The sequence below is a fragment of the Hemitrygon akajei genome, chromosome 7 (assembly GCF_048418815.1).
Source record: "Hemitrygon akajei chromosome 7, sHemAka1.3, whole genome shotgun sequence".
NCBI lineage: Eukaryota > Metazoa > Chordata > Chondrichthyes > Myliobatiformes > Dasyatidae > Hemitrygon > Hemitrygon akajei.
Genome location: NC_133130.1, coordinates 19,354,019 through 19,377,688, shown reverse-complemented (window position 1 = coordinate 19,377,688; position 23,670 = coordinate 19,354,019). Strand labels below are relative to the sequence as shown.

General features: G+C 40.1%; 1 protein-coding gene across 2 annotated transcripts in view; it reads right to left on the bottom strand.

Moving 5' to 3' along the window:
- Nucleotides 1–23,670, bottom strand: part of efcab2 (EF-hand calcium binding domain 2) — a 111,475-nt gene that overhangs the window by 37,805 nt on the left and 50,000 nt on the right. For both annotated transcript variants that reach the window (XM_073050451.1, XM_073050453.1), the window contains 2 exons: nucleotides 16,717–16,789; nucleotides 14,631–14,710 (listed from right to left, as the gene is read on the bottom strand). In XM_073050451.1, the coding sequence (XP_072906552.1) occupies nucleotides 14,631–14,710; nucleotides 16,717–16,789 (153 nt within the window). The remainder of the gene's footprint in view (nucleotides 1–14,630; nucleotides 14,711–16,716; nucleotides 16,790–23,670) is intronic.

The following is a 23,670-nucleotide window of genomic DNA, read 5'->3' as shown; positions in this document are numbered from 1 at the left end:
GTTTAAAAGACCAAAATCCACCAAATATCAATCATCCAAGATCTTTCCTCCTCAGCAACATTAGTGCTGCCAAAACACACTAAACCCTGATCACCAATTTGTAGGGGCAGGCCACACCAACACTGTCAGCATCAATTTCCCCTACAAACTCTCCCTATCTGCAGACATTTCTCTCGCCTGAACCCAACATGCTCCCACCACTGGCCTGATATCCTGACTCAGGCACGGCACATAAAAGGCCTTGCCTTATATGAGACTGATTCAATATCACCCAACACGCTGGTCCAGCCACACTACTAAACATCCAGACAACAGACACACAACCAATTTCTGCTGCACTAGGGACACCAAGGAAATTTTAGCTGCTGCTTAGCCCACCTACTTCAAAGTTTGGTATGTTGTGCATTCAGAGACACTCTTCCGCACACATGTAATTACTTGAGTTATTGTTGCCTTCCAGTCAGCTTGAACCAAGCTGGTCATTCTCCTCCAACCTCTCGCATTAACAAAGTGTTTTCATTCACAGAACTGCTACTCGCTGGATGTTTTTTGTTTGGTTATCAAAACATTCTCTATAAACTCTAGAGACCATTGTGCACTAAAACCCCAATAGATCAACAGTTTCTGAGATATGCAAACCACCCCGTCTGGCACCAACAATCATTCCATGATCAAAGTCACTTAGATCACATTTCTTCCCCATTCTGATGTTTAGTCTGAACAACAACTGAACCTCTTGACCATGTCTGCATGCTTTGATGCATTGAGTTGCTGCCACGTGACTGGCTGATTAGATGTTTGTACTAACAAGTGTAACAGGCATGCAATAACAAGTGTACCTAATAAAGTGGCCACTGAGTGTATTTTCTGCTTTCTGTTTTTGTTTTACAACCTCAGTGTAATTATGTATGGCATAATCTGTCTGGATACTGAGAGGTCAGGTAAGTGGCCTGAAATATTGACTGTGTTTCTCTCTCCACAAACACTACCTGTACTGCTGTGTATTCTACTCTTTCTGTCTGTATTCACCTTCTGCAAACTGGACCTGGATTCCCTTGAGTGTTAAAGAAGAGAAATAATCTAATTACAGTGTTTGAAATTATTATAGGATTTTCTAGCCTACACAGAGAGAGAAAAATCGGGGGGGAAGTCAAGAATAAAGGATGTCAATAGAGTGTACGGTTTAAAAAGGAAACAGTAAATTGTAAAAATGTAGCTATGATTCAGCCATACTGGCTTCTGAATCATACCACCTAGCTAAACCCTTCCCCACAATACCTCTCCAGTGCCAACATGAAATTACAGCCTTATTAATCTCTCACAATCCACTCATATACAATTTAAGAGAGGTAATGACTGCTAAGGGGAACAATACAATCAATTGCCATTGTGCAGTTAATTTTACAAGGAATCCTCTCTTCACTTCTACCATCAATGTATTGCAGACCAGAAGATTAAATATAATTCTTCATGCCGTGTAAAGAGGATGAACAAAGGAATAAAAATGGTGAAGCAAAGCAGATTTTTAACAGTTCAAACCACATATGGAACCATCATTCAAAGAGCTTGTATTTTTGGAATCAGAGTGAAAGCTATGAATTTTAGATCTTATTTTGATTGCAGTGGCTTTTTTCTTGATTTAATCAATTTATTTTATTTTATATAAATAAATGAATTGACACCATTGTAGCATAGTGTTAGGCCCGACGTGATTGCAGCTCAGGCAATCAGAATTCGGAGTTCAGTTATAAGAATATAAAAATTTTCTTAAATTTTTATATTTCTTATACCAAAAATAAAGGAAATTTTGTATGTTCTACCAATGAGTGCATGGGTTTCCTCTGGGTGCTCTGGTTTTCCCCCACAGTCCAAAGACATAACAGTTAGAAGGTTAATTGGTCATTATAAATTGTCTGTGATTAGTGTAAGATTAAATCAATGAGCTGCTGGGTGGTGTGGCTCGGTGGGCTGGAATGGCTTGTTCCAAGCCATATCTCTAAATAAATAAGATAGATATGAAATACTGACTTACTTTGATGTGAAGAAACTTATAATCAGCATCAACTGTCAGGAGCATAGCATAAATAGGCCTGATTCATGTATTTAAATGGTCACTTTTATATATTTTTCTGGCAAGAAGACATCATCACCTAATTCTCAGTGCCAGAGGAGATAGTGGAATCAAAAATATTTACAAAGTTTAAGAAGCATTTAGACAGGCAGAATCAGAATCAAAATCAGGTTTAATATCATTAGCATATGTCGTGAAATTTGTTGTTTTGCGGCTGCAGTACAGTGCAATTCATAATAAAAACAATAAATGACAATAAGTGTATGTATATACCTATATATAAATTTAGTAAATAGTGCAAAGAGAGAGGACAAAAAAAAGTGAGCTAGTGTTAATGGATTCATTGTCCATTAGGAAACCTGATGGCAGAGGGAAAAAGTTGTTCCTGAAACGTTCAAGCTCCTGTACCACCTCCTTGAGAAGGGGGCACATACTGGGTGATAGGGGTTCCTTAACAACGGATGCCAACTTTTAGAGGTATCACATTTTGAAGAACTCCTTGATGCTGGAGCTGGCTCAGTTTGCAACTACCTGTAGGTTTTTCAGATTGTGTGCATTTCCTCCACCCCCCACACCAGACAGTGATGCAACCAGTTAGAATGCTCTCCACAGTATATCTGTAGAAATTTGTGAGTGTCTTTGGTGACATACCAAGTCTCCTCAACCTGCTAATGCAATATAGCCGCAGCCATGCTTTCTTTGTAATTGCATCAATATGCTGGGCCCAGGATATATACTCAGAGTGTTGACTCACAGGAACTTGTAACTGCTCACCCTTTCCATTGCTGACCCCTTCATGAGGACTGGTGTACGCTCCCTCAACTTCCCCTTTCTTAGTCTTACTGATGTTGAGTGCAAGGTGACACCACTCAACCAGCTAATCTATCTCACTTCTGCACGCCTCCACATCGCCGTCTGAACTTCTGCCAACAATAGTTGTGTTGTCGGCAAATTTATAGATGCCATTTGAGCTGTGCCTCGGTGTAGAGAGAGTAGAGCAGTGGGCTAAGCACCCTTTCTTGAGATGCATCAGTGTTGATTGACAGCGAGGAGGAGATGTTATTTTCAATCTGCACAGACTGTGGTCTCCCAGTGAAGAATCAAAGATCCAGTTGCAGAAGGAGGGACAGGGCCCCAGGTTTTAGAGCTTGCTGATTAGAACTGAGGATATGATTGTGTTGAATGCTGAGCTGTAGTCAATAAACAACAGTCTGATGTAGGTATTACCACTGTCCAAGTGGAGAACCAGTACCATTTCATCGGCTGTAGACCTATTGTGATGAGCAAATTGTAGCAGGTCCAGGTCCTTGCTTAGGCAGGAGTTGATTCTAGCCATGGAAAACTTCTCAAAGCACTTTATCACAGTAGATGTGATTACAGTCATTAGTCTCTGCCTACATGCTGGGAATAGAAATACATACAGGTGATCACAAAGTGCGGACGTGGGATGGCACATTCTTGATGGTGGTATAACAGTGTGTTGGTTCCTCGGTTCCATAGGTAGTCTATTGGTGGTAGTTGTTCAGAGACTTCTTCAAGCTGGCCTGTTGAACTCCCCCTGCAGTGACAGGGAAGGCATCAGGGTGCACTGTAACACGCCTGCTGATTATGGTGCTCTTAAATAGGCAAGGCACTGAAGGACATGGAACTAATGCAGAAAAATAGGATTAGTATAGATAGATAAAAATGTGGGCATGAATACGGTATACTAATAGGGCTGTTGCTGTGCTGTGAAACTCTATGACTCTAGTACTTAACTGATAGTTAACTGAATCTAATTCTCCTGTTTAGGTGCTAATACTCATCATTGTGAAGAGATTTCAGTTATGTCTCAATTAATTCCAATAAGCAGATGGTGACAAACTAGGTAATTGTCAATATCTTTGATACACAGGATTACACAGCATTTACAGATTTATCTACCATATCAAAAGGGATAAGGTCATTGACAAGGATTTTTTCTCAACCATTGAAGAGCAGCCAGTAATAAAAACATTTTTTAAAGAGTCTTGCAACACATACAAAATGCTGGTGGAACGCAGCAGGCCAGGCAGCATCTATAGGAAGAAGCACTGTCAACATTTCGGGCTGAGACCCTTCGTCAGGACATTAAAAAGTCTTGTCATTTTTGTTGTGTATTTAATATATGACTAATATTTGAGTATTGTTTTATTATGCATTCTTTGTTTAAATAATTAATTATGGTTATATGTACGAAATTTGTGAATTGCATATGTCATGACGCTACCACGTCATATGTGCGTGCTTTGCTTAAAAAAGAAACAAAACCGGATTCACATTCCCAGCTTTCTTGTTTTCTTTTCAATTAGTTTTTATGCTTTGGAGTTACAAAACACAACAGTGATAATGAGGTATATTTAAAATGAACCCAAGACAACTACTTCCCTGTTGAAGCACAGCGAGATGATCAAGTTTAAAATAAAGGCACAGCACATTTTTTTTCTTCAGAGCAGCATATTTTCTTCACAAATGGAAAGACAATAGAGTTTTTTAAAAAAAAAGAAAACAAAATGAACACTGAGTGCCAGATGACAATAATCACAAAAAAATGAGAAGAAATTGCTGGCTACATTAGAGAGATTGACATATTTGATTATGTATACTAAATTTATTGAGCAGTACTTTAAAGCTAATAGAGTAGCCATTGAGAAACAAGTGCATTTTGCTGAGTACATTGGATTTAAAGGCATAGTTTGCTTAGAAATTTCATTTCTCCAACCAAACCAGCAGAAATAAGCTTTGCTAATATCGCGAAAGTAATGTAGGAACATTTAAAACTGAAACCATTGTTGACTGCAGAATGTTTTAGGTTTTATAAGCAGAATCAAAAGGAAAGGGAGTCCATTTTTGCGTACATGGCTGATTTGAAGAGATTCTCCGAGCATTGTCAGTTTGGTAATGGGTTAAATGATGCACTGAGAGGTCATTTAGCTTGTGGAATCTTACATAAAAGCATTCAAAAATTACTCCTTACTAAAGCACAACTTACATTTAAAAGAGCAGTTGAAGTTGCTGTATCAATGGAAACAGCATACAAAGATGCAAATAAGTTGCAGTCAAGGATGAAAGTGAACATGTACAAAATTGCAACATCTAAACAGAAGCATGCCTGGCTGAACTCATTGTTACCATTATGGCAGGTGCTCAAGTACACCTTTCCAAGATCAAGATGCACATCCTAGAAAGAAGATAAAGGAAAAGAAAGAGGGGGTGACATAAGTGCCATGGAAATGAAAGAGGATAATTTCTTGAGAAATTAAAAAATTCAGAGGTACAAGAAACTAGAAGAAAAAGGAAGGTGAGAAAAAACAAGAAGTTGAAAAGGATTAAAGTAGATCCAGACAGAAAAGCCAAGAAAGGAGAAGAAAGGTGCTCAGAGCAATCAGAACCACTCCCTGCAGTCCCAGAGTCAACTCCTACAACCACCCTGGAGGAGACCTGAGATTGTTTAACAGCACAAGTCTCATCTGCCAAGCACAGTGATCCCCCTTGTCAGGAAAGACGTTGTCCCACAAGAGTAAGAAATCCTCTACAGCAATTAAGTCTGAATGGGAGAGTATAAAAATTGTGGATGTTGTACTATATTATTCTGCACATACAGTATATATAAATAGATATATGTGCTCATCTTGCTTAAAGTAAAAATGAAGTTAGACTCGCATTCTCAGCTCCTGCTTTCCATTCAATTAGTTTTTATGTTTTGGAGTTACAAAACATAACAGGTTTTCCTTCACTGTTGTCATTTTCCAAGCTCTGCGGTATGCTGACACTAATTAATTAGCAATAAGCAAAGTTATGGCTTTTATATGGTTCTCGTTAGTGCATTTACTCCAAGAAAGTACAGCCTACAGCAAACATTTGCTGTTCCCACCACCAGCTGCTCCTCCATGTAAAAATAAACTGAACTGCATCAACAGGCTTTTTAAATCTGTGAAGGATTAAGATGTTTAGTTGAAGTGGGCTAAACATGCAGAGCTGCTCTCACCTATCAGCACTAACCATACTCACATAGTCCCCTGGCTTTCCATACTCCCCTCTGGAGCCCAACCAAACTAAATAATTGAAAACACGGAATGGGCTCACCAAAGAGAGCATTTGAAGAAAAGGGTTAAACCTTTATGGTAGCATTTCAATCCAAGCCTCTAAGAAAAATAACTATCAGGAAAATCCAATGTGACTAGATCAAATAGTGATTTCATCACTTCATTTGCAAACTACCCAATAGAACAAATCAAAGTTTTGAATAATTCACAATAATATTAAATTATTGTATGAAATCCTTTCTCTTTAGAAATTACAATAACGAGCATAGCATTTCAAAGCCTATGATGGAAAGATTTTGGGGATTATAATTATTTTGGTTTCATGAAGGCATTATTCAGCACGTCTGCTAATTGAGGATTTGGCCTTGCCATCATTTAGCATCACCGAACCTAACATAAATTACACAGAAAACACAAATAAAAGCTATACTTAGAAATCCATTTCCTGCATTTTTTGGGACAGTAAAACAGCATTGCATGGTTCACTTAACCAATTCATCCTTGTGCACTAAATCTTGGTTTTCATTTGTGATCCTATTGTAACACCACAGGCACATTTTGTCTGACAGTGCACCCATAAGGAAAAAAGCAGGCATACTGATTTGCCCCTCCTGCTGAATATTGTGCTTCTGTGGGCACTCTGCCTTGGAACAAACTTTTTATACCATGGACCCCTACCATTAACAGAGGGGTCTGTGGACCCCAGGTTGGGAACTCCTGCCTTAAAGGGACTCACTGCATTGTGACACACAACTGTGAAAAGTTATTTATGGTTACATCACTGATGTAAGCACGATCCATGACTGGAAGCACCTGGTAAAATTTCTGGGGCACCGTTCAATGCAGAAGTCATCATAGTCACATTCCACTCCAGGAGAAATCAATTTTCATACATCTAGCACCCAAAAGAAATGCTTTGTTTGATTGAAATTCTGGGCCGTCATGTATTCAATAGGCTACAAAATGAAAAATCCTTAAGAGTTACTGGGTTTTGGTTATAGTTACAAAGCCTATCAACCTTAGACTGTAAGACATAGGAGTAGAATTAAGCCATTCAGCCCATCAAGTCTGCTCTGTCATTCCATCATGGCTGATCCTGGATCCCATTCAACCCAATACACCTGCCTTCTGACCATATCCTTTGATGTCCTGACCTATCAGGAACAATCAACTTCTGTCTTAAATTTTCTCATGGACTTGGCCTCCACCGCAGTCTGTGGCAGAGCATTCCACAGATTAACTACTCTCTGGCTAAAAAAATTCCTCTTTACATCTGTTCTAAAGGGTCACCCCTCAATTCAGAGACTGTGCCCTCTAATTCTGGATACCCCCACCACAGGAAACATCCTCTCCACTACCACACCATCTAGCCCTTTCAACATTTGGTAGGGCTCAATGAGACCCCCCTGCATTCTTCTAAATTCCAGTGAGCTGCCAAATACTCCTCATATGTTATCCCCTTCAGTCCTGGAATCATATTGTGAACCTCCTCTGGACTCTCTCCAATGACAGCACATCAACTCTGAGATGGGGCCTAAACCTGTTGACAATACTCCACGTGTGGCCTGACTAGCGTCTTATAAAGGCTCAGCATTATCTCCTTGCTTTTACATTCTATTCCTCTTGAAATGAATGCCAACATTGCATTTGCCTTCTTTACCTTCTGGAAGACCCAACCTTCTGGAAGTCATGCACAAGGACTCCTAAGTCCCTCTGCACCTCTGATATTTGAACCTTCTCCCCATTCAGTTTCAGTGACAGGTTACTATCGATGCAATGCTCCTCAGACAGGATGAAGAGGTCAATACTCCCCAATGCCATTAGGCTTTACAATTCAACCGCCAGGACTTAAGAACTTTTTAAAAGCTATTATTAATGCTTTTTGAGATAGTGATTTAGATGCATATCATATTTTTTACTGAGTTAAGTATTGTATGTAATTAGTTTTGCTACAACAAGTGTATGGGACATTAGAAAAAAGTTGAATTTCCCCATGGGGATGAATAAAGTATCTATCTATCTATCTATCTATCTAGATAACAGTCCGCACTATTATTCTTTTAACCAAAATGCATTATGATACATTTCCCAATGCTGTATTCCATCTGCCACTTTTTGCCCATTCTTCCAATTTGTTTAAGTCCTGCTGCAATCACCTTGCTTCCTCAGCACTACCTACTCCTTGATCTATCTTTGTATCATCTGCAAACTTTAGCACAAACCCACCAATTCCATTATCTAAATCATTAACAAACAATGTGAAAAGCAGTGGTCCCAATATTGACACCCCGAGGAACACCACTAGTCACCAGCAGCCAACCAGAAAAGGCCCCTTTTATTCCCACTCACTGCCTCCTCCCTGTCAGCCATTCCACGATCCATGCCAAAAACTTTTCTGTAATGCCCTAGGATTTTATCCTGTTAAGCAGCCTCATGTGTAGCACCTTAACAAATGCCTTCTGAAAATCCAAGTAAATGACATCCACAGTCTCTCTTTTGTCCACCCTGCTTGTTACTTCCTCAAAGAACTCTAATGGATCTGTCAGGCAAGATTTCCCTTTACAGAAACCATGCTGACTTTGACTTATCATTAGTCTCCAACTACCTCTGAACCTCATCCTTAATGATAGACTTCAACAATTTCCCAATCACTGAGGTTAGGCTAACTGGTCTATAATTTCCTTTCTTTTGCCTTCTTCCCTTCTTATAGAGTGGAGTGACATTTGCAATCTTCCAGTCCTCTGGCACCATGCCAGAATCAAGTGATTCTTGAAAAATCATGACCAATGTATACGTCATCACTTTAGCAATCCCTCTCAGGACTCTGGGATATAATCCATCTGGTCCAGGTGACTTATTCACTTAAGACTTTTGAGCTTGCCTAGCACTTTTTCTTTTGTAATAACAATGGCACTCACTCCTGTTCCGTGACACTCACAGACCTCTGGCACTCTTGCTAGTATTTTCAACAGTGAAGACAGATGCAAAGTACTCATCAAGTTCATCTGCCATTCTTTGTCCTCCATTACTACCTCACCAGCATCATTTTCCAGTGGTCCAATATCAACTCTCACCTCCCTTTTACTCTTTATATAACTGAAAAGACTTCTGGTATCCTGCTTTATATTATTGGCTCATCTGCCCACATATTTAATCTTTTCCCTTCTTATAACCTTTTTAGTTGCCTTTTGTTGGATTTTAAAAGCTTCCCAATCATCCAACTTCCCACTCACTGTACTTCCTCATATGCCCCTTCCTTGGCTTTTATGCAATCCTTAACTTCCTTTGTCAGCTACGGTTGCCGACACCTGCCATTTGAGAACTTCTTCTCTGGGACATACCTCTCCTGCGTCTTGTGAACTATTTCCAGAAACTTCAGCCATCTCTGCTCTGTCGTCATCCCTGCCAGTATCCTCCTCCAATCCACCAGGACAAGCTCCTCTCTCATGCCTCTGTAATTCCCTTTATTCCATTGCGACACTGAAACATTTGACTTGTGCTTCTCCCTCTCAAATTGCAGTATGAATTCAATTATATAATGATCACTGCCTCCTAAGGGATCCTTTATGTTAAGCTCCCTAATAAGATCTGGGTTATTACACAACACCCAGTTTAAGATAGCCTTCCCCTGAATAGGCTAAAGCACTGCTGCTCTAAAAAGCAGGCATTCAACAAATTCCCTTTCTTACAATTTGACACCAATCTGATTTTCCTAATCCTCTTGCATATTAAAGTCCTCCATTACAATTGTGTTATTACCCTTATTACATACCCTTTCCATCTCCCTCTGCAATCTTCACCTCACATCTTGGCTACTATTTTGAGGCCTATATATGATTCCCATAATGGGTTTTTTTCACCCATGCAATTTCTTAACTCCACCCACAGAGATTCAACATTCTCTGACCCTATATCAATTCTTTCTAAAGATGTAATTCCATCCTTTACTAACAGAGCTATGCATTTGTGCCTGTCTTTTTGATACAAAGTATATCCTTTGATGTTAAGCTCCCAACTATGGCCTTCTTTCAGCCACGACTCAGTGATGCCCACAGCATCATACTGACCACCTTATTCCGAATGCTACGTATATTTAAATATAGCATCTTCAGTCCTGCGTTCTTCGGACTTTTGAATTTTGCCTCTTTGCTCTGTCTACATTTGTACCCAATCATTGGCTTGTCCTTCCTTTCATTCAAGTTACACCCTTCATCTTGTAAACCTGCTGGCTCATCCTCAGCTCTGTCACATTCTGGTTCCCATCCCCATGCCATATTAGTTTAAATCACTCCCAACAGCTCTAGTAAATCTGACCACAATTGGTCCCCCTTGGATTCAAGTGCAACCTGCCCATTTTGTACAGGTCCCACCTGCCCCAGAATAGGAAGTCCCAATTGCCCAGAAATCTGAATCCCTGCCCCAGGCTCCAATTCTGCAGCCACACATTTATCTGCTACCTCATTCTATTCCTATCCTTGCTGTTACATGGCACAGGCAGCAATCCTGACATTACTACCCTCGAGGTCCTGTTTCTCAGCTTCCTTCCTAACTCCTATAGTCTTTTTTCAGGATCTCCTCCCTTTATCTTCCTATGTCATTGGCACTGTTGTTGATACCAATATGCACCATGACTTCTAGCTGCTCACCCTCCCTTTTCAGGATATTGTGGATGTGTCCAGAAATATCTTGGACCCTGACACCTGGGAGGCAAACTACCATCTACATTTCCTTTTTGTGTCCACAGAATCACCTAAATGTCCTCCTGATTATAGAATCCCCTATTACTACTGCCATCCTCTTCAGTTCACTACTGTTCTAAGCCACAGGGCCAGACTCAGTGCCAGATGCACAGCTACTGTTGCTCGCCCCAGGTAGGTCATCCCCCCCCCCCCCAACAGGACACAAAATGGAGTACTCATTGTTGAGGGGGACAGCCACAGGGGTGCTCTCCACTATCTGATGCTCCCCCTTTCCTCTTCTGACAGTCACCCATTTATCTGTCTCTTTTAACCTTGGGGTGACTACCTCCCTGTAGCTCCTGTCTATCACTTTCCCTAATACGGTCTCAAAGAAGCTGCAACTTGATGCACCTGGCACAGATGTGGCCATCAGGGAGGCTGGGAGTCTCCTGGAAATCCCACATTTGACACGCAGAACAGAACACTAGCTGTGTAGACGTACCCCTCTTCTCTCAAGATTTAAATAAGAAAATAACTTACCTTTCATCTGCCTGTTCTCACCAAAGCCTTGTTGAGCAAAAGCCTTACTACTCTGCCCCTGACTACTCTGACGATAACCACTCCGCTAGGCGGTACCCCTCTTTTATAGAGACTAGGTTTCGCATTGAAAATCTTTGTCAGACCTGCGCGGGAATGCTCCTGTTGTGACTGAGCAGTATTCCGATCAACGATTCCCGTTGAAAAACTTGCTGCTTTTTCAAGCTCCTTGTCAGACCTGCGCGGGAGTGCGCCTGTTGCATCTGTGCAGTACCCCAATCAACCTTGCATGGTAGTGTGGGATAAACACTATTTATCTCACACTGGTCAAACCTGAAAACTTGCAGATGTTACAAGGTGTTAAAACTTGCAAAACTTACAAGGTGCATATTATTTTTGTTAAGCTCAGTTTTCAACCACAAATCGGAAATGGGCAAAGACCCTTTGAATTAGTTTTCTCCAAAAGTGGATGGATGAAAAGGCTTACTTTTCAATAGCATCTTCTATGGCCTTACTTACTTACATGCTGTCCACACTGTCTTACAAAGTCAACATGACCTTAGCATCACACACAAAATGCTGGAGGAACTCGGCCTGAAACTTTTTTCCATAGGTGCTGCCTAACCTGCTGAGTTCCTCCGGCATTTTGTGTTTGTTGCTCGGATTTCCAGCATCTGCAGATTTTCTCTTTTGTGATGGCCTTAGCATCTTACTTTTCTATAAGACCTTCCATTATCTCCAAATATACCAAAACTAATTTAATAGTTTTGAAGAGTATTCATGTAGATCAAGTGGAAATCCAGAAACCAATTCGTGCAACCTCCCTCAAAGAACAAAGGAAAAACCACCCAATAATCTACTTGTGTGGCATTAATTAAAAGTGCCATTACAAAGGACATAACTTCCTTGAACATCTTTAAAGGAGTGCTTCTACCTGAGAGAGCAAATGAGGACTTGATTTAATTTCCCTTTCAAAGGCCAATTCTTTTCATAATGGTAAACAACAGAGATTCTGCAGATCCTGCAAACTCAGCTGGAAACCCAAAGAGTTCCTTATCCATGAGGGATTGGTTCCGGGACCCCTCACGGATACCAAAATTCGCGGATGCGCAAGTCCCTTATTCAACCTGTCTCAATGCAGTGGACCTTAGGACCCAGCGGAACCCAAGACCTTATTTAACGTGTCTCAGTGCGGTGGACATTAGGACCCGGCACCAGAGCTCTGAATCCGCAGTGTTTCTGTTAACGAAAATAATTATGATTGAAAATAAAGTGGAAATAATAAAGTGATGGGAAAGAGGTGAAATGCCATCGGTCACTAGAAAAGCGTTAGGCTAGGTCGGTCAACGATCGGAACAATTTTAAAGGATAAAGTGAGAAAGGCTCTGCCCCGATGAAAGCTACAATTATTACTAAGCAATGCAGTGGTTTAATTATTGGGTTTTGGGTTTTTGATCCTCCACATCAACCTGGCACGATGGAGAGCGCACTTGGAAGTGGTCTGTCACTGGATCGAACTCGGGAACTTCTGTTCCCGAGCCCGGCACTGAAACATACGTTCTTAAGTGTTTTATATACATAGAAAGGTAAAATACATACTATATACTAAGACTAACGTTTGACTAACTGACGCCAAATAATACCGGATGTACCTGTTCCAACTTACTTACTAAGAGAACTTCCGATTTTTTTCGATCCCGATCCACGATAACCCACACACATCCACCCGTATACTTTAAATCATCTCTAGATTACTTATAATACCTAATACAATGTAAATGCTATGTAAAATAGTTGTTATACTGCATTGTTCAGGGAATAATGACAAGAAAAGAAGTCTGTACATGCTCGAACAACGAGTGCTGAAAGAGCACTTCCGGGTTTTCGCGATTTGCGGTTGGTTGAATTCGGGCATGCAGAATTCACGGATAAGGAGGGTCGACTGCACCTTCAAATAAATAGCCATAGTAATCTGTGTGAGATTTTCCAAACTCCATTTTCAGACCACAGGGAACAATACAGATCAATTGAGAAAGGTCAATCTCAGCCCTGACAAAACCTTAGAAATACCAATGACATATGTTAATAGTTCAAAGTAAATTTATCATCAAAATGTGTGTGTGTGAATGTTTGTGTGTGTGTATGTATATATATCTCTCTCTATATATATATATATATATATATAAAAGAAAACCATATACAACCCTGAGATTCATTTTTTGTAGGCGCACTTAATAAATCCAAAAAACATAAAATAATCAATGAAAGAACACACAATATGACAGACAACCAGTGGGCAAAAGACAATAAACTGTGCAAATACTAAAAGAAAGCAAAAATGAATAATAATAATTAATAACAAATATTGTATGTAGTTTAATGTCTTTGAATTTTATCCAATTGAAAATAGAACATAGAACATAAAACAGTACAGCACAGGAACAGGCCCTTTGGCCCACAATGTGGTGCTCAACCAATTAAATTAGTGATCAAACAGGCAACTAAACTAAGCTTCTTTACCTACACAAAGTCCATATCTATCCATTTTCCTGACATTCATGTTCCCGTCTGAATGCCTCTTCAAAGTCTCTGCTGTATCTGGCTCTACTGCCACCCTGACAGCGTATTCTAGGCACCCACCACTCTCTGTGTAAAAAACATGCTAATCACATGTTTGGAAACATGTTCCCGATGTTGGGGGGGAGTCCAGAACCAGAGGCCACAATTTAAGAATAAGGGGTAGGCCATTTAGAACGGAGTTGAGGAAAAACTTTTTCACCCAGAGAGTTGTGGATCTATGGAATGCTCTGCCTCAGAAGGCAGTGGAGGCCAATTGTCTGGATACTTTCAAGAAAGAGTTAGATAGAGCTCTTAAAGATAGCAGAGTCAAGGGATATGGGGAGAAGGCAGGAACGGGGTACTGATTGTGTATGCTCAGCCATTATCACATTGAATGGCGGTGCTGGCTTGAGGGGCCAAATGGCCTACTCCTGCACCTACTGTCTATTGTTTGCAATTTCTCTGGTATGAGACATTTCAACTCTTAGATAAAATCTTCTGTGGAATGGAGAATGATGGAATAATAAATATTTATATTGGAAAGCAGCTTTATAATAACCATTTACATAAAATGAACTCAGAAAGTACTCTTTTATTAACAAATAATTTTGGAATAGAATGTGAAATTTTGGTGACAAACATTATTACACTCTTTAAATTGGCCATTTAGTATTTTAGTAAATGTCCTTAAATAAGTCATAGAATCGATATAGAACTCACTTTCTTTCCATTAATACTTTAGTCATCATTGGAAGGAACTTATCAAGCTGTATGAAGCCTGTGGGTTCTTCTTCCTCTACCTTTAAACACAAATTGCAAAGGAGATTTATTATGGAAACTAACTCAAGTTGCATCAGTATTTAGTTTCCTTTAATCTAGCTTTGCAAAGTAATATAAAAATTAAAATATAAAAAATTACAATTTTAGTATTAAAACATTAATCAAGGCAAAAATGTTACATTATTGTTTTCAAAATAACCTACAATATATTTGCTGTATGTCAAAGTATTCCAATTGTCAAAAAATAATTCTAAATGTCATTTTATTACTAAGTGATCAATAAATTAAACACTGGTTACCAAAAGCCTAGACTAATAGCTTGCATTTATATTAAGTAAGTTTCCATAGCTTGTAGCATCTCCTACTATTGTGTTGTATTAGAATGCCAGTCTTGAGAATGTATTATTTCATATCTGTAAACACAAGCATCTTGGATTATCTAGAAGTAGCCCTATTATTACAAAGCATCAATCTCCAGCATAACTCAAATGAGCATCCTGAAGAATGTTTCTTGCTATATACATGTCTGCATATATCAAGGGTAACATTGCTCCAATGGACATTTTAAATGTCTGTTTTGTATCCTTCCATTTTTCAGCAAGTAGGAAATTGCACTCCATAATAGAATAGCATGTATGTTTTATTTCATGATGTATGCATTTCTTAACTTGAAATATATTGAATATGGTGGAAAATAAGCATTTATTATTTTGTCAGTGCACGCAATTTGTGAACACTAGCTTTGAACTACGATATCTAAAATACCTCCTTGACTACTTATTTTTCTTCCACATATAAAAATACTAACTGTTTTGGCCAGATTTAAGGTGTTTGTATAAAAGCTAAAACTGTGGAGGGAGAACCTTTCAAAACAGTATAAAAGGGTAAATATCTTCTGGTAGCGTGCTCTCTGATTTTAAAAATATCATAGCTCCATCCACTCCCACCTCCTCATTAAATCAAGCAGTAAAAAGACACCACAGGACTAAAGCGAAAGTCAAAAATATTTCTGCCACAGTGTATCCATTCATTCTTGGCTATTTCTGTGAAAGCTATCAGACTGCTTCCACACTGAGTTAGGGGATTAAAAGTGGCAGACCACAATGTACTTGGCTCCAAAGTGTGTAGGGTGCTGGTATCTCACTTAGAAATGTTTGAGGAATTAACCCAAGCAAGAGGGCCCACAAACGACTTGGACTTTCAGGTTCCAATACTAAAAAACACAAATTCCATCTTGAGCTAATAAAGAACCCTCAAAATACTTTCCCATTGACTCAACAAGTTAATCCAACAAGTCTCAAAATTATATGGACTACGGACCATATTATTACCCCATTAAATTTGTACTGCGAAAAGGGGCAGTACAATTGAATAATGCCAATTGGATTTGTAGCGTTCAAGGTTTAAAGTACATTTATTATCAAAGTATGCATACTTTATACAACCTTGAGATTTGTCTCCTTACAGGCAGCCACCAAACAAAGAAACCTAATAAAACCAATTTAAAAAAAGATTGTCCAACACCCAAAAAAAACCCAGATCATACAAACAATAAAAGTAAGCAAATAGCAATCAGAACTGAAGTTCATCAAAGTTCTAAGCCTAATTTTATTATCATTCCAGTGTGGACGTTATAGCTGCAATGATGGTAAGGAGTTATTCATCATTGTTCAACTGTGTAACTACGTAGCAGAAACTTCTGGAGAATTCCGCTGCATCGATAAATACTAATGTGAGTAATACCTACTCTTCTACAGGTTAGCAATTTTAGGTGTCGTTCTCATCATAGAAGTCCCAAAAATAGACAATCCATGTTCAATAAAGCATGATTGAAAAAAAACAAAAATAAAGTATGGCATACTGTTTCCGGATTCTGAATTCTGCAAATTTGGATCAGCCCAAATAAGTGGGTTTTCAGCCTTACTTGTAACTAAATTGGACTTAACGATATCCCACGCTTTGAAATCCATACAAGGCAACTTCATACTGCACATTTTGAAAATAGCACAATTTAAATTTATTGTACCTCTGCTATTATTTCATGAAGTTCTTCTTCACTTGGACAACAGCCCAGAGATCTAATGATTGTACCAATTTCCCTGTGCAAAAAAGAATCAAATTAGCAGTGAGTAGATGCAGTGTAAAGTCAACATATAAGCCTTTATCGTAGAAATAACTTTTAGTGTATTAAATTAAAAAGTAAAATTGATATCAAAGCCACAACATTTATCAGGTATTTTGTCAATTATCTGGATGTTGTAATAGTTGACAATTTCAAAATAACAAGTGATTTTTTTCAGTACTAATGATATCCGGTGATGTTGCTCACAAAGATGAAAAGTTTCTTGAAATTCATTAAGCCATAGAGTTAGAGATCTGAAATAAAAAACAGAAACATGACGAAACACTCAGTAGATCGGGCAAAATCTGTGGAAAATGAAATGGTTAACGTTTCAAGTTAAAGACTCCGAATGTTTCCATTAATCAAGAACAGAAGTCAGAGGTTCAAAGGCAACCAGATATCCCTGTAGTTCTGACCATAACTGATGATGATTACCTGTTCACTGATCTAATTGCCAACCCATCAACAAATTTCCAGGAAACTAAACTTCCAACAAAGGATCTTCAATTTGAAATGTTAACTCTGTATCTGTTCCTGCAGATGCTGCTTGACTTGATGAGTGTTTCCAGCATTTTCTGCATTTGCTGAAAAGAGTCTTGCTTGGTTCAGTCCTCATTATTGGGAAGAAACAGAAGGACTAAGGAACAGAACTGTGTAAAGAAGTACAGGAATGAGATCTGCTACAAAAGGAACACAAAGCTCTAACTAAAATGGCAAATAATAAAAATCTGCAATGGGCTGTTTGATTTCCACAGATGCAGCCTTAACATGTCCAGGATCCAACCAAAATAAATGCTGAGAGAGAAGATGGATGATCATATCTGGATGGGAAGGAGTGTAACCTAGGGATGGTGTCTTATGGTAAGATATTAAGAGTCAGGAAAAGGTAGCTTCAGGTCAAGAAGGAATATGGTTAGTGAACTGCAAAGGTATGAAATTAATACCCAGTTTAAATTGCAGCTGGAGAACAGAACTTTATTTGTACTTGTTTCAACCCAAACCTGTCTGTCACTATAACATTTTTGTCCAAAAAATACCATTCCAGGATGACAGTACACACCCAATTAACTCAGCACTACAAGCATGGAAAAACACTTAGTGAAATGAGCCACTCTGTCCCACCTTAAATAATGCCTCACCAGAACCACTTCTGACAATATATGGTCAGTACCTGTCAGGTTTGAGCCCAATAGTTAGGTGCTCTATTTTATTTATAATATAGACAGTAAATACACTTAGCACACTATTAATTAATTAATTACATTTCCTCTCAATGTTTCAACACTATCTCTGTTTCTTTCTTAAGCAATGCGCCAATGAAGTGTTTGAAAGGCTATTACACAGAACCCAGACTCTCAGTGCCCAGTGGTGGCAGGACCACAGACTGTGTTCCTTCCCCAGGCAGCCTTTGTGGTGGCTCCACAGAGCTTCAGTGCCAGATGACAGAATTCATCTTGCCTCACACTGCGATGTCCAACAAGTTTCAGGCAGACCAAAATGAGTCTTTCATCAAGGTGATGGCAGAGGTTAAATTCACATTCATTTATTTCTCATACTTACAGTACATTGAAACATACAGTGAAATTCATCATCTGATTTAACAAAAAACACAACTTAAGGATGTGCTGTAGGCTGCCCGCAAATGTTGCCACACATTCTGGCTCCAACATAGCATGAACACATACTTCTTAGAATGAGAAAGAACACAAAAAGCAACAACACAACAAGCCCTTTCCTCCTTCACGGATTGTGTTTGTTGCTATAAAATGGGTGTTGGAAAGGGGATATGAAACTGGAGTTGGGAAATAATTTGGAGGCTGAGGGGCAAGCAACACCTAAGGTGAAACTGGCTGCAAATGAACTTGACAGCAGTTTCCCAGAAATAGATGTTGGCAGCAACAATATGGAGTGCACTGACACCTGGTGGTCCGATTGATAACTGCAATCCGCACAGACTCACAATGTAAAACATATTTTGCATCTCCAATATTTGTACCCAGTTGCTGTAATTACTCATGAATCCCCATAGTCAATAACTGATTACATTCAAATATGTTACAGCATATATAGATATTTGTAAGGTAATAAGACTTTAATCTATTTTCTGATCTAGTTTCAGGTTAAGTCTGTCATTGTAAGTCTGAACAACATAAAATTGTCAGTTTCCTCACAGCATGCTCCCCAAACAACAGCATGATAATTAATGGATAAATGTTGATCAACAGAAATACCTCCCCATCCTCCTTTGAAGAGGCAAATTTTACATGCATGTAATGAAAGGCTGTGCACTTTGATTTAAGTTTTCTTGAAGACATCTCCAGCCTTGCACAACTTCCTCACACTCCACTGGAGTCTCAGACTATATTATTTATTCACGTATCTGGAACAGGACTTGAACCAACTGCTTCCTAACCGAAAAGCCAAGAATGCCACCTACAGAACAGTGCCAAGGAGATCCAGGATGACGGGAGATCAGGCTGTGATTCAGAGACTTGCCACACACATTCCAATTACAGATACTGTACACGCTATTGTGTGCACAGGCGCGTGCACGCACACACACACACACACACACACACACACACACACACACACACACACACACACACACACACACACACACACACACACACACAATCTAGCTCACACTTGCTTCTTCAGTTCCCCCTCCCTTTCCTCCTTAGTCCCCTCAAAGTCTCTGCCTCAGTCACTCAGCACTACATTCTGCTGTTTTGTGCTGCTCAGTGTATTTATTGTTGTCTTTATTATTATCGTGCGTACTGATCACTCTGTGAGCTTCATGCTAGCAAAGAATTGCATTGCATCTTGGTGCTTATGACAATAAACATGTGGATTTGAATGTGAATCCCCTCCTCTAGTTATCTTCCAGAACTGCCTTCTTTCTCAGCATCCACTCAACCCCTCCCTCTTAGATTCTTCATCTTACTTTTCCTCTCCAAACCACAGAGACCCCTCTATCACCATGGCTAGCCCTCTGCCCAGATGCTAGCCACTTGCTCTCTCTTAGGGAGGCTACTGTCTAACTGCCCTCGTTCTTCTTCCTTTGCATTTAGAACAGTGGTTCCCAACCTTTTTTTTTGCCATAGACTGCTATCATTAACTGAGGCGTCCGTGAACCCCATGTTGGGAATCCCTGATTTAGAAGAATGAGAGGTAATCACATTGAAACAGCGAATAAATGCAATAGATACAGAAATAAGGGTTCTTCTAACTTGACTGTCTAGAGCTAGTCTCAAAATAACATGCCAACCATAGGGTTGAGAAGAAATGTCTTCACCCGGAAGACAGTGAGTCTTTGGAATGTTCACCTAAAGAGACTGTGGAGACTCAGATGCTGAGCATATTCAGGACTGAGAGTGCAAGATTATGGGATATTTTTGGAATTAGGGAAATGGGGTTAATGCAGAGAAGTGTCACTGAGGTAAACTATCAGTCATAATCTTATTGAAAGCTGGAGCAAACAGAAGGGGTTGAATAGCCTGTGTTTTTATGTTATATTCCACTGTTACTCCAATTACCTGCAGTCTAATCCACAGCCCCAGAACCTTATTAGTGCATTCTATTTTTTTAAAAATGGATAAGAAGACTGCCACACTAGATCTATTAGTCATCTTTATCATGGTCAATTATTTCCAGTTCTTCCATAACAGCTTCATTAAACAAATCCTGACATTGGGGATCATATTAGGTCACATGACCAAAACTCATGTTTTGTGCACCTTAAAGGAGAAGAGTAAAATCAAAGTTCTGGAGAGGAAGCTCCTTATCTCAGGACCCAGACAGCTGAAGGTGTGGCTGCCAATGGTAGAATGATTTAAAATGCCGAAGCCACTCAAGGTCAGGTGTGAAGATCCAGAGCTCTGAAACAGGAAAAGATGAAAAATATTTGGAGGAGTGAGAATGTAGATTTGGGAACAAGGGGGAGGTGTTCCAATTAATGTTTTTTTTAAACCAGGATCCATGGCGTGCTCACAGGCAGATAAGGTGATGAAGAAACAAGATTCAATGTAAGCTGGGCTCGGGGTTTCAACTGGCAGATTTTTATCTGTGTGGACGGAATCTGCTTGGAGATAAATCAGGTTCACAGTTTTCATTGCAGTGGGACAGGCAACTAGTGCATAAGAATTTTCCAACCTAAGCACACATTACTTTTGGGTTTTTCTGAGCAATATGAGGAATACATTCCTTGACTTCTCTAGTGCCTTTAACACCATCCAGCCCAAGATCTTAAGGCACAAACTTACGGAGATGGGAGTAGACTCTCACATGGTGGATTGGATAGTGGACTACTTGACAGATAGACCTCAGTATGTGCGGTTGGGAGACTGTAGGTCTGACACAGTGGTCAGCAGCACAGGAGCGCCGCAGGGAACCGTACTCTCTCCGGTCCTGTTCACCCTGTACACATCAGACTTCCAATATAACTCGGAGTCCTGCCATGTGCAGAAGTTCACTGATGACACGGCCATAGTGGGGTGTGTCAGGAATGGACAGGAGGAGGAGTATAGGAAACTGATACAGGACTTTGTGATATGGTGCAACTCAAACTACCTGCGTCTCAATATCACCAAGACCAAGGAGATGGTGGTGGACTTTAGGAGATCTAGGACTCATATGGAGCCAGTGATCATTAATGGAGAATGTGTGGAGCAGGTTAAGACCTACAAGTATCTGGGAGTACAGTTAGACGAGAAGCTAGACTGGACTGCCAACACAGATGCCTTGTGCAGGAAGGCACAGAGTCGACTGTACTTCCTTAGAAGGTTGGCGTCATTCAATGTCTGTAGTGAGATGCTGAAGATGTTCTATAGGTCAGTTGTGGAGAGCGCCCTCTTCTTTGTGGTGGCGTGTTGGGGAGGAAGCATTAAGAAGAGGGACGCCTCACGTCTTAATAAGCTGGTAAGGAAGGCGGGCTCTGTCGTGGGCAAAGTACTGGAGAGTTTAACATCGGTAGCTGAGCGAAGGGCGCTGAGTAGGCTACGGTCAATTATGGATAACTCTGAACATCCTCTACATAGCACCATCCAGAGACAGAGAAGCAGTTTCAGCGACAGGTTACTATCGATGCAATGCTCCTCAGACAGGATGAAGAGGTCAATACTCCCCAATGCCATTAAGCTTTACAATTCAACCGCCAGGACTTAAGAACTTTTTAAAAGCTACTATTAATGCTTTTTGAGATAGTGATTTAGATGCATATCATATTTTTTACTGAGTTAAGTATTGTATGTAATTAGTTTTGATACAACAAGTGTATGGGACATTGGAAAAAAAAGTTGAATTTCCCCATGGGGATGAATAAAGTATCTATCTATCTATCTATCTATGCTGGAGTTTCCACTCAATTTGCCTAGTTTAACAATCTTGACTATTCTCACCTTGTACACATTTATTTATTTATTTATTGGGATACAGCACGGAATAAGCTCTTCCTGCCCTTTGACCCTTACCACTCCGCACCCCCAATTTAACCCCTTGCCTAATCATGGGGCAATGACCATTTAGCCTACTAACTGGTATGTCTTTGGACTGTGGGATGAAACCAGAATTGGATTTATTTATTTATTTACTTACTTACTTATTTATTGAAATACAGCACGGAATAGGCCCTTCCAGCCCTTTGAGCTGTACCACCCAGCAATCCCTCAATTTAACCCATGCCTAATCACAGGATAATTTACAATGACCAATTAACCTATTGACCAGTACGTCTTTGGACTGTGGGGGAAACCCAGAGGAAACTCACGTGATCATGGAGAGAATATACAAACTCCTTACAGTCAGTGCTGGGAATTGAACTCAGGTCGCCTGTACCATAAAGCATTGTGCTGCCACTAATGGAGAACCTGGTAAGGCTCTAAAAACTTGTACTAACCAACTGGCAGGAGTATTCAAGAATATTTTCAACCTCTCACTGCTACAGTCGAAAGTTCCCACCTGCTTCAAAAAGGCAGCAATTATAGTGGTGCTCAAGAAAAGTAGTGTGAGCTGCCTTAATGACTATTGCCCAGTAGCACTCTCATCTAGTGACGAAATGCTTTAAGAGGTTGGTCATGACGAGACTGAACTCTTCCCTCAGCAAGGACCTGGACCCCTTGCAATTTGCCTATCACCACGATAGATCAATGGCAAACACAATCTCAATGGCTCGCTACACAGCTTTAGACCACCTGGACAACACAAACACCTATGTCAGGATGCTGTTCATTGACTATAGCTCAGTATTTAATACCATCATTCTCACAATCCTGATTGAGAAGTTGCAGAACCTGGGCCCCTGTACCTCCCTCTGCAATTGGATCCTTGAATTCCTAACCGGAAGACCACAGTCTGTGCGGATTGGTGATAACATCTCCTCCTCGCTGACAATCAACACTGGTGCACCTCAGGGGTGTGTGCTTAGCCCATTGCTCTACTCCCTCTATACCTACGACTGTGTGGCTAGGTATAGCTCAAATACCATCTATAAATTTGCTGATGATACAACCATTGTTGGTAGAATCACAGATGGAAATGAGAGGGCATACAAGAGTGAGATATACCACTAGTTGAGTGGTGTCACAGCAACAACTTTGCATTCAATATCAGTAAGATGAAAGAGCTGATTACAAAGGCATCCGTTAGTCTCAAGAGTCCATGGATTTGCGCCTTGGAAAGTTTCCAGGGTGCAGGCCTGGGCAGGGTTGTATGGAAGACTGGCAGTTGCCCATGCTGCAAGTCTCCCCTCTCCACACCACCGATGTTGTCCAAGGGAAGGGCAAGGGCCGATACAGCTTGGCACCGGTGTTGGCACAGAGCAATGTGTGGTTAAGTGCCTTGCTCAAGGACACAACATGC